Source organism: Phacochoerus africanus, chromosome 14 (assembly GCF_016906955.1).
Source record: "Phacochoerus africanus isolate WHEZ1 chromosome 14, ROS_Pafr_v1, whole genome shotgun sequence".
Classification (NCBI taxonomy): domain Eukaryota; kingdom Metazoa; phylum Chordata; class Mammalia; order Artiodactyla; family Suidae; genus Phacochoerus; species Phacochoerus africanus.
This window is the reverse complement of record NC_062557.1, coordinates 11,324,950-11,337,130: the sequence shown is the minus strand read 5'-3', so window position 1 is coordinate 11,337,130 and position 12,181 is coordinate 11,324,950. Positions and strand designations below refer to the sequence as shown.

Below are 12,181 nucleotides of genomic sequence, written 5' to 3'. Positions count from 1 at the left end.
AAGTTCTGGACCTTCTGAGTGACATGTTGACTTGGGTCATCTAGTCAGGTTCTGAACATTCTGAAAAGCAAATTCCTGAATCTTCTCTGCTCCCAAACCACCTCTTCCATTCCTATTTCCTTTATCTTAGGAAATAGCACCATCTTCTAGTTGCTCAAGAAAAAATACAGGAAGTCTCCTGAACTATTCTTTCCTCCGTCTCTCAACACTCGCTTCACACCCCATCCATCAGCAAGTCTTATCTGTCACCTTTAGTTCCCAAGCATATTCCACTCCATTCACCATCTCCATATCCCACTGGCACCACCGCCCTACTCCAACCATCCACCACTTCTCATCATTGCAACCGCCTCTAAATGAACCCTCCCCCCACACTGACCCCTGCACCAAACCCACTGTTGATATCACAGTCTCTTCTCCAGTCTGAGGTCAGCGTTATCCTTTTAAAAGTGTGTATCTGAGATGTAACACGGCCTCTTCACACCCTCCAGACTTCCCGTTGCACTTGGTTTAAATCCACATCCACGTCCTCATCTCACCAGGTCCCTCCCTGTGGCTCCCACATCATCTCTAAAGACTCAAACCCGTTCCTGACTTGAGGCCCCCGTAGGTGCTCTTCTCTTGGCCTGTCCCTCTCTCCCCTGTTTTCAATACCACTGCCTTCTTCTTGTCATTGAATCCTCAGTTTAATTGTCATCCACCAAAGAGTCTTTTCGAATGAACCTCCCCAGAGTTTCCCCTCCACCTCTTCTGTTATCCGATCACATTATTTTATTTTTTGCATAGCATTTACCTCTGTGTCAAGGTTTCTCTACCTCAACACTATTGACACTTGGGGCTAAATAATTCTTTGGTGAAGGAAGGAGCAGTGATGGAAGTGAAATAAAGGAAGGGCTCACTGGAAATGAGAAAGTTTAAATTATAGAAATGTATTTTCTCATGGTTCTGGAGGCTAAACGCCCGTGATCAGGGTGCCAGAAAATCTGGTTGCTGGAGAGGCCTCTCCTGGTTAACAGACAGCCACCTGCTCACTGAGCCCTCCCGTGATCTTTTCCCTGTGAGTGTGCAGGTAGGTGAGGTGTCTTTTCCTCTCATTAAAAACACAAGCGCTATCAGATTAAGGCCCCACCCTTATGACATCATTTAGCCTTAATTATCTCCTTAAAGGCCCCAACTCCAAACACAGCCACACTGGAGACTGGAGACGAGGGCTTCAGTATATGAATTGGTGAGCAACATAATTCACTGTATACCAGCTAACAAGAACAGCAGCAACAACAGCAATAAAAACTCACCCAAATAAGAATGTACAAGAATAGTGCATTGATTTTAAACTGTTTATAGGATCACCAGATGGATAGGTCATAGCATATACAGATATGGGAAAGTAATATCTATGACATTTTAGTGCTTTGCGTAAGAGTAGACCCTTACATTGTAAGAAAACATAAAATAAAACTATGCTTCAAAATTGTAAGATATATATTTTTAAACTTTTGTCCACTGATGAAATTCTTACTAGAGTTATTTTGACAGGTTTCAAAGTTTCCATATGGTCATGATAGACAAAATATGAGCTCTGCAACTCAAATCTGAAAAAATGACAGAAAAGGAAAATCAGTAAACTAAGAACAGGTGAAAAAGAAGTGAATTACAAAAAAGCAATACTGTGTTGCTGTGCAATCATTTGACTGCCCTTCCCTACAACCAACAGTCAGCACTGTCTCTCTACATACTTACCTACTCAAAAAGAACAAATATTATCATCATTCTTATTACTATTATTGGCCATGCCTGTGACTTGCATAAGATCCAAGGCCAAGGACTGAACACCTGCCACAGCAGGGGCCTGAGCTGCTGCAGTGACAGCGCCAGATCCTTAACCCATTGCGCCACAAGGAAACTCTGCCAAGAAAATATTTCACATTTTAAAGTTCAGAGCAAGAAAATTAATCTCTGTATCATCCTCAGAAATAGAAACAATTCTGTAATAAATGCATTTAGTTTGCTGCTGTATGAAACATGGGGTTTGGTTGCTGTTACGAAGGCTGCATTGTATCATCGCTCTCACTGACCTTAGTCCCATCACGCATAATAGTACAGGACAAAAACAAAGACGAGAATTTCAAAGGCATTGGGAAACTATATCTGAGATAAGGTATATTAAGATTGCAAAATATTCTCTTAAAAATAGGGTACTTGGGCTCTAAGGGTCTCCAGGCAGGAGTTTCCACTTCACGGAGAGATCAGCTTCCCCATCAAAATCATCCAGCTCCTGCTCCTTGGAGAGCTCCAAAAAAACCTGCAACAGGGGGAAAAAATAAAGAGGGTACTGTCATGCTGCCTCCTGAGTGCAACGCGGTATGCACACGTTGTACATTTGTAGCCCAAGGATGCTACAAAATCCCTGAAATGGACCCACCTGCTCCAGGGTGGACTGCGAGAGGCTGTACTCCTCCAGGTCGAAGCTCTGCTTAACTGCATGAGGACAGCCGTGTATTAGGAGTGCATACGGTTTTTCTTTCATTCATAGAGTTTTACCAAGTCATGTACAAAAAGCATGTACAAAAAGATCTTCAATATAAAAGATAAGGTAGTCAACATTCTTGGATTAAATATGGGAATGCAAATTCATCATATGGTTCTGTAACGGGATGGAAATACGCTCCCATTGTCATAGAGCTTGGCCGGAGGCTCCACAAGCTGGAAAATGTTGCAAGAGGTTCCAGACCCCCAGGCAGGTTAAGCTATGGGATGGACAACTCCCGTGTGCCCCTCTCCAGCCGCCCTCCCTCTCCTCTACCCTGCTCTCTGCTCCAGACTTCGGAGGCTCCTTCTGGTGAGTCCCATCCGTGGAGAGCTGAGCAGGAGGGACAGAGGACGGAAGAGATGATGACTTTTATTCCTTCTCTTCTTCCCTGACACCAAATGCGTCCCTTGATTCAAGGTCACGACTCCCCTCAAGGTGACAAATGCGACATGACTCTACTCCCGGGTTCTAGTCACTCCCTCCTCTCTTAGTCCCCTTGGACCTGGGAATGGGCGACACTTCTGCCATTTCCAGCCTTGGGTAACTGCACTGTTCCATGCACCTTGCCAAAGAATCCCTTTATAAACAAAACTTACTGGAATTATCCTGCTTTTGAGTTTACAATCTGTTACCCACGTGGACTGTGACTGAGCCCCCAAATGTGCAAATGCATAAGAGGGAAGGGCAATGCATGGGAAGGTGAGACTGGAAAGCAAAGATTTCCTCTGGACACATATCAGATGGCTGCGACATCTCCTTTCTCCTCTCCAGGGACGGAGGATGTGGTCGGATTGGCCTATAATTTGGGGACATGGGCACTTGTGTCTGGAAACATGCGAAGCAGAAGTATGGTAGCTGGCTGACTGCCCTGCACTTCCAGAACTTGGTGAAGTGAAGTGAAGGTGTGTATTTCTCCTGGACTTCAAAGGGGCGGTTCCCCAGAGTACCTCCTGGAAGGATAAAAAGATCCTAAGAAGGGGGCCTGGGGCTGCCAGGTGTTCACAAGAGGCCAAAAAAAGGAGGCAGCACCTGCTCCAGGAAGCCGTGGACAGAGATTACAGATGGGAGGGGAGAGGAGTCTTCAAGGGGCCCACGAAAGCATCCCACGAAAGCATCCCACGAAAGAAGGGCCAGCGATTGTTCAGATTGTTCATCTCTACGCGGGAGGCCCGGACGCCCTACTGCAGCTCAGATGGTCAAGTCAAGCTTTGCTGCTATGTTCGCGCTTCTCTCCTTAGGCTCCACCAGCACATCAGCTTATGAGTAGAGGGGGGAAGAGGGTAAGAAGAGAAAGAAAACTGAACATCCTACCCTCTTAGTTTCAGGTCTTCAAATCTGAGGCAAGTCTGACCTGGAGGGGGCAGGCGAGGCCCGCGCTTGGCTGGAGTGTGCGTTACCCAACAGTGCTCCGATGGTGCAGAGGGACAGGTCTAAGTATCGAGACCACGAAAGCGTGCCAGGCATGTGCGTTTTGTCTGCATGACCCCGGGCCCAGCTTACCCTGGGTTCTAGCTCATTCGATAAGTGTATTGAAGCTGAGAATATACTTGTGTGTAAACTAACATTTGGAGAAAAAATTGCCAGCCTACGTTTCCATAATGTGCACTCTGTGTAATCGTCACACAACGGGGCAGAAAACTGTCAGAAAAAGTTGTTTCTTCTCCCTAAATGAGAACATCAGTTTTAGTAAGTTAAGCACAGCAGGAGGAGTGAGAGGTGGGAGGGAACACTCTGAAAGCAGGAACATTGGAAGGCTCTTAAGAACAAGGCTCCATTGTATTCTAGGGAGGCAGCCTTCCTGGACCGGCTCCCTCTCTGCTCTGAGCACAGCATAAAACCCTTCTGTTGAGCGCAGTCGGCTGTGGGAACCCTCCCCAGTGGAAGGATGCAAAATCAGTCATTCGGCCACTTGGGCAGTGTGGAGAGCGGCCCCATGATGGGTGGCGTGAAGGTGGCCAGCAGAATGAGAAAGTGGCTAGAAACCCTCCCTGGGATGGCCACAACCTTGTCTCCAGGAGAAGAATCTCTTTAAGAACTCGGGTGCTGGGACTTCTCATGACAGGTCACAAGCAGGAAAGTCAAGATCACGAAGAGGGGAGGGTGTTCGGCTTGTTATCAGGTTTCATACACGGGTGTGACGGGCAAACCCGAGTCCACATAGACCCACGCAGTGAGTAAAGATCGAAAGCCCAGAGTCTAGAGCAGAGTTGTGCCCTAGCCCAGCTCCACAGAGAGGAACCACTGTCTCACCAACATCTAAAAGAGCATAAAAAAGGGAGTTCCCCCGTGAATCAGCAGGTTAAGGACCCAGTGTTGTCGATTCCTGGCCAAGGAACTTCTGCATGCCATGGGCACAGTCAAAAAATAAAATCAAGTAAAATCAAATAAAAAATAAATAAAATAAAATAAAAAGTAGAAAAGGCAGAGTTCTGGACACCTTAGCCCCAAATGCCCATGGTCTCTGCCGTCTAGAGTCTCATTCAATTAGGGTGGGGTTTTCAACCTTGGCACCACTGACATTTTGGTCGGATCTTCCTTTGCTATGGAGTGGAGGCTGACCTCAGCACCCCCAGCCTCTAGAAGACCTGCTAAATACCAATTGTACCTCCAACCCCACCCCGAGTCATGACAGCCAAAAGTGCATACCTCATTTTATTGCGCTCTGCTCTACTCTGCCGCATTTTTTTTTCATTAACAAATTGAAGGTTTGTGGCAAGCCTGCATCCATCAAGAGTACTGGTGCCACTTTCCCCACAACACTTGCTTACTTTGTGTTTGTGCCATATTTTGTTAATTCTCAAGCTATTTAAAAATTTTTGTTATTATAATATTTGTGGTGATAACCTGTGATCTAAGCTTTCCGATGTTCCTGTTGCAAAAAGATTATGACTTGCTGAAGGCTTAGATGAAAGCCTATCATTTTCAGCAAAAAAATATTTTACATTACGGTATGTACATTTTTTATACATGCTATTGCACGCTTAATAGATGACGGTGTAGAGTAAACATCACTTTTTTATGTACTAGGAAGCCAAAAAAATCCCTGTGACTCACTTTATTGTGATACTTGCTACACACTGTGTTGGTCTAGAACTGAACCCCCAATATCTCTGAAGTCTGCCTCTACTGTATCCCCAACATTGCCAAATCACCTCTGTCTGCGAACTACCGGATTAAACATCTTAATATTTATTTATGGTATAATATCATCATTGTATGTTCATTACTTATCATGCTGGTTTTATGCAAGATTTGGAAGTATGTTTCCCAGGGTCCCTCCTCCCAAGGCGCACTCTTACCTGTCTCTAATTTGAAGAAAGCCTGTGATAAAGGTCGCACATCCTCAACTGGCAGCTTGTAGACCATCAGGGAGGAGAACCTGCGAGGAGAAGACAGAGAGGCTGAACTCGAGTTGCAAAAGCACAGTCACCATGGATGCAGATCTAAAAAGGTCCATGTGCACGCAACTCGGCAGCCATGGTGTGAAGGTTCTCTGATCAACGCAAGAGGTCAACTGACGGGAGCAGAACCACTGCAAGGCTCTTGGGAAAAAGGCTCCGTTTCACTCCAGGCAGGAACGGGAGAAGAAAGGGAAGAAACTGACAGCATCGACTCCTCAAGGAGGGAAGAAGCAGGACTGCATCTCATCTCCCTTTCCTAGTGAGAACAGCACTCAAGGAAAAAGAGCCAGGTTCACCTTCTGGCTCCAGCACTAGTCACTGGGCATCCTCTCACCTCCCTAGCATCAAGTGCCATTACTGATACTGATAAAAATGTGAAGAGACGCCGTTCACTGAGCTTTGACTGATGCCTGGTCCTGGGCACAGGCTTTATGCAGGTGATCTCACTTAATTGGGATGGGTTTAGCCTCTAGAAAGAACTGCCGAGATGGCTTAGGTACCTGCCTGTGTTAGGATCTGGCACATTAAAGAGCCGCCAGAGATGCTCATTTCCTTCAAGAGCAGTTTCCGAATCAGACTTTGTTCTCTTATCTCCCTCCAGTGGTACCCCTTGGAGATGGGCCTTTCTGTAGTCATTAGAATACTCAAAAATACCATAAAGATTTTCTTAAAAAGAATGAGAAGATGCAGCTTTTCTCTTTTTATGATTTTTATTTTTTCCATTATAGCTGATTTACCGTGTTTCGTCAATGTCTACCGTACAGCGAAGTGACCCAGTCATAGATATATGTACATATTCTGTTCTTTCTCATTTGCCGTAACAGAGAAAAACAAAACAAAGACCAAGAGGAAACAAAACAATTCTTGTGTTTACCTTTCCTGCCGAGCCGCCTGGGGGAACATCCTCAGAATTTCGCGGTGGAGAGCCTCCACTTGGGCCAGGGTCTTCACCTTCATCTCCAGCAGGTAATCTTTGCCAAATTTGCTCTTCAGATGTTGGATGGAACCGATACACCTGGAGGCAAGAGGACGGTGAAGCCAAGCAAGAAAAGGGAGAGAGAAACCCCTTGCTGCTGATCTGGGGGCTTCTGGAGCCAGGGCAGGGCGGCGGGGAGCCAGGGCAGCCAACCGCACCAGGTCCTCACAGAGATACATGTGGGCGGGGAGATGGCCTTTGCTCTGAGCACACCTGGGGACCAGGTGTGGGCCTGGACGGGCACCCACCTCAGCCTTCCGGACACCATGATGGCCACGCGGTCACACACCGCCTCGGCCTCGGCCATGTAGTGCGTGGTCAGGAGGGCGCCCCTCTCCGTGTTTTTAAAGGAGGCCCGGATCGCCTGCCTAAAGTGAGGTTGAGGGAAAGTGTGAATTTGTGGAAATGCTCCAGGCAATGAGAAAATCAATGTTTAAATGTTCCTCCGGCACATACCAAACAAATAGTGAATTCAGATTAGATAAAGAAAGGGGCTTTGGAGAGACCAGAGGCGCAGGAATAACCAAACTATTTGAGTGTTTCATTCAGACCACGGCTTGAGCTGAACATAGAGAATGATATCGGGTACAAGGTTGTTTAGAAAGACGCTGCTGGGGAATTCCTGTCGTGGCGCAGTGGTTAACAAATACGACTAGGAACCATGAGGTTGCGGGTTTGATCCCTGCCCTTGCTCAGTGGGTTAACGATCCGGCGTTGCCGTGAGCTGTGGTGTAGGTTGCAGACGCGGCTCGGATCCCGCGTTGCTGTGGCTCTGGCGTAGGCTGGTGGCTGCAGCTCTGATTCGACCCCTAGCCTGGGAACCTCCTATATGCCACGGGAGCGGCCCTAGAAAAGGCAAAAAGACAAAAAAAAAGAAAGATGCTGGATTTTCAGAATACTTATGAGAAGGCAGTGGGAAGAAAGAGAATGAGAAGAACTTATTTAAAAGTATGACAATAATGATATTTTCCCTAAAGTACAAAATGACAGATTTCAGAATGTTCTTAGAGTAGTTAAAGAATAAATTAAAGAATACACTGAGTATAACCTATAAAAATTTTTGAATCACAATGTTGTATACCTGCAACTAGTACAATATTGTAAATCGACTATACTTCCATAAAAATTTTTTTAAAAATAAAATGAACATTTTTTATGGCAAAAAAACACAATATACTGGAATTTATTTTTCCCTCCATAAGAATTTGTGTATCAGGTGACACTGCAAAAATTTTAAACTTAATAATAGATTGATTTGATTGAACATAAAAATGAGCCTTGCATACTTGGGAGATCTAAGATGAAACTGAAATTCTTTTTTTTTTGTCTTTTTGCCTTTTCTAGGGCCGCTCCTGTGGCATATGGAGGTTCCCAGGCTAGGGGTCCCATCAGAACTGTAGCTGCTGGCCTAAACCAGAGCCACAGCAACGCCGGATCCAAGCCACATCTGCGACCTACACCACAGCTCATGGCAACGCCAGATCCTTAACCCACTGAGCAAGGCCAGGGATGGAACCCACAACCTCATGGTTCCTAGTCGTATTTGTTAACCACTGCGCCAGTACAGCAACTCTGAAACTGAAATTCTTAGAGTGAGTCTTGAACTGTTAGAATTATCTTTTGCTTTTTCTCCCCCATAGTGCTTTTTCTTTCACTAATCAGATATAAATGTGAATATCTTTCACTATATAAAAAATAATTTAAAAAGTTTTTGTTGTTGCATTAAGGACATTCCTAGTATTAAATTTCAGACTTTCCAATGATGACTGTGAAGCAGCTGCTTAGGTGTATTTATAAATTGAGTCAAAGGAGGGAAAACACCTTTCAGCACAAAAAAATTCACTGAATCTCACCATGGGATCTGTTACAAACAACAATTTTGAAGGTCAGTTGTTACAGGACTAATCGATTCCCTCAGGGGTACTCCTGACATTCCCCTCACCACATCTGCTGCTGCCCCTCGGGGTCCATCCCCGTGGACGGCTCGTCCAGAAGCACCACCGACGGGTTTCCCAGGATGCTCAGCGCGAAGCACAGCTGGAAGGAGAGGAACCGCGTCGGGCACCGAGTTGTGGGGGCGCAGAGGAGCCCCAAGCCCCGCCCCTACCTTCCTCTTTATTCCCTCGGACAAGGCCTTTGTGGGGAGCTTCAGCTGGTCCTGCAGCTTGAGCGCATCCACCAACCTGCAGGAAACAGAGTGAATTAACCCACATTATCTCGGCTCCGGGGAAATGGGTATGGGATAATGGGCAAACCAGAAAAACACTACAGCAGAGACATTTTTAAGAGCTTGCCCAGTGACCATAACATTGAAACTACCTAGGATACTTTAGGAACTTTTCATGGCAGCCAAACACATATTTTCAATGACTTCTTTCCGTATTGACATTAATCCTTAACCAAACAGTGTAGTTTCCTTTAAAAACTAAAAGCAGAGGGAGTTTCTGGCGCAGCACAGCAGAAACCAATCTGACTAGGAACTATGAGGTTGCAGGTTCAATCCCTCACCTCGCTTAGTGGGTTCAGGATCTTGCATTGCCGTGAGCTGTGGTGTAGGTCGCAGATGCAGCTTGGATCTGGTGTTGCTGTGGCTCTGGAGTAGGGTGGCAGCTGTAGCTCCAATTGGATCCCTAGCCTGGGAACCTCCATATGCCGAGGGTGCAGCCCTAAAAAGACAGAATAAAAATAAAATAAAATTAAATAAAAATAGAGCTGCCATATGACCTAGCAATCCCACTCCTGGGCATGTACCCAGAACAGAGGAAAACTCCAGTTTGAAAAGATACATGCATGCCTCTGTTCATAGCAGGATTATTTACAATAGCCAAGGCATGGAAACAACCCAAGTACCCATCAAGAGACAACTGGCTTAAGAAGAAGTGATACACTGGTACATGGAATATTACTCAACCATAATAAGAATGACATATTGCCATTTGCAACGACATGGATGGTCCTAGAGAATATTACACTTAGGGAAGTAAGCCAGATAAAGACAAATATTTTATGCTGTCACATACTTGGAATCTGAAAAAAATAATACAAATGAATCTACCCACAAAACAGAAACAGACTCGGACGTAAAAACAAACATATGGTTTCCAAAGGGGAAAGTGTTGGTGGGGGAAAAAATTAGGAGTATGGGATTAACAGATATAAACTACCATACCTAAAACAGATAAGCAACGAGGATTTACTGTGTAACACAGGGAACGACATTCAATATCTGGTAATAACCTAGAATGGAAAATAGTCTGAAAATACACATGTGTACATACACTGAATTTATGTGCAGTACATAAACGGAATCATTTTGCTGTACACCTGAAACGAACACTGTATGACAAGCCAACTATAGGTCAGAAAAAAAAAAAAATTCCGTAGCCTTTTCCTCTCCAGGCTTAAATGAGAGAAAACACTGCGTCGGGGTCTAGAGGATGAAATCTTCTCCCCCAAGAGTAGAGTTACCAGCTAGACTCTCCCGTCCTTATTATGTATGACAGGATCGCGTCCCCCTCAGGTAAGAACAGGTGCGGCTCCTCCACGTACCGCGCGATGGCCACGGCGGCGTCCGCTGTCCTCAGCCCCTTCACGGCGGCGAACACCTCCAGATGCTCCTTCACCGTCAGGCTGGGCCACAGTGCGTCCTCCTGGGGACAGTACCCCAGGAAGCCCAGGGGGTCCCCTCCGCTGCTCCCTTTCAGGAGCACCTGCAGAGAAAACGTTCATTCTCACATTCTGCCCAAAACTGGGTGGAAAACTCAAAATTCCAAGCCAGAGCCCCCAGGTGGTTTCATCCTCCATTAGAGTTTAGACTTTACTCCCAAGTCCATCACCACCAGGGAGTTCAAGGTTGCTCATTTGGATGTCCAGTGCTGGACTTCATTTACTGATCCAGACATTCAGAGGAACAGACAATGTGGTGAAGGTTCTGCTGTTCCCCATATTAAAACAGTACAGGATCTATTTTGACAAGTTTATTAGGAGGATTAAAAAAGGCAGTTCTTCACCATCAGGGGCTATCCTGGGGCATGTCTGGCCATGTCAGGGGACATTTTTGGTTGTCACCATTGGGATGCTACTGGGATCTCGTGGGTTGAGGCCACGAGTGCTTCGAAACAGCCTGCAATGCCCAGGACAGCCCCTCACAATAAATGGTCCAAAATGTCATCGGTGTGAAGCCTGAGAAATCCGGAACTCCAGTCTGACGCATAGGAAGCAGTCCAGACATGAGGGCATTTATTATTTGTATGAGCCAGATACTGTGCGATATAATCATACTAACAGGTAGCATGTGTGCCCGTGCTTACATTTTATATGTTTTGAATTGCTTTAGCCTTAGAAAAACCCTAGATGGCTGAGGTGTTCATTTGATCATCCCTGTTTCATAGATGAATGGACATGTGCACAGACGTAGGAAACTGCAGGAGGTCACACATGGTAACTCTGGAGGCTGAAACTGGGATCGCCCTTCCGCATCCGAGCCCTTGACCTTGCTGCTACATCATCTCTCTCCAGGACAAAGGAGGAGAGACCTTGCTAACCTTGCCTCACAGAGCTTTCAATCTAGAGAAAGAAAAGAAACAATAAACACAGACAGCTCCAGCTTAATGCTTTCAAGGCAATCAGGATGCTGAAAAGGAGGAGACAACTTAGCACCTAGTGTAACGAGGGAAAGGCCTTTTGGGGACATAAATTTTAAGGTGATGAGAAGGAGATAACCAAACACCTAAAGAACCAAAGGAAGAGCTCTCCAGCCACCAGAAAAACAAACCTGAAGATCTTACAATGGGAAAACAACCAGAGGCCAGTGGGAGCTGATGTGAGCAGGGCGGGTGAGCAGGGGCCATGGTGTGAAAAACGCTCCCAGCTCTTACAGGGCCTTTTGAAGCCACAGTAAAGATGCTGGATCACTTCTAACTGAAGGGTTATAAGCAGGATAATGACATGACCTCATTTGCCTTTTTTAAGGACCACTCTGGCTGCATGTGAGGCGAGAGCAGAAATGGGAAGCTAATGCAGGAAACCTCTGTGCAGCCTCTCCTCTTTGCAAACACTCTCTCTGGCCTTGACCTTCTGTCAAATGTCAGTAGCATCTCCCCTTCAAAGCTGAAGCACTTCCGTCCTCTGTCCATTATTTTACACAACTTGGCCTAGACACACCACCACGTGGTCTTCATATACGATTCTAGCTTTTGCTTTGGAATTTAGGTAATGTTTCTTTAACCTATGATCTCTATTTTCTGAACAAGTCCTGGATCTTGAATCATTCGA

The 12,181-nt window shown here is 45.8% G+C and overlaps 1 protein-coding gene across 6 annotated transcripts in view; it reads right to left on the bottom strand.

Annotated features, from left to right (window-relative positions):
• Positions 1-1,323: 1,323 nt before the first annotated feature.
• The window catches only part of LOC125113758 (ATP-binding cassette sub-family A member 9-like), a 133,631-nt gene continuing 122,773 nt past the window's right edge, over positions 1,324-12,181 (bottom strand). For 4 of the 6 annotated variants that reach the window (XM_047756648.1, XM_047756646.1, XM_047756647.1 and 1 more), the window contains 8 exons: positions 10,457-10,617; positions 9,015-9,090; positions 8,850-8,944; positions 7,156-7,275; positions 6,806-6,946; positions 5,830-5,909; positions 2,423-2,478; positions 1,863-2,302 (listed from right to left, as the gene is read on the bottom strand). In XM_047756648.1, coding sequence (XP_047612604.1) covers positions 2,207-2,302; positions 2,423-2,478; positions 5,830-5,909; positions 6,806-6,946; positions 7,156-7,275; positions 8,850-8,944; positions 9,015-9,090; positions 10,457-10,617 — 825 coding nt within the window. In that variant the 3' untranslated portion in view covers positions 1,863-2,206. Of the gene's footprint in view, positions 1,593-1,862; positions 2,303-2,422; positions 2,479-5,829; positions 5,910-6,805; positions 6,947-7,155; positions 7,276-8,849; positions 8,945-9,014; positions 9,091-10,456; positions 10,618-12,181 lie in introns of those variants that run through there. The other 2 variants (XM_047756645.1, XM_047756652.1) reach the window with 2 other exon arrangements.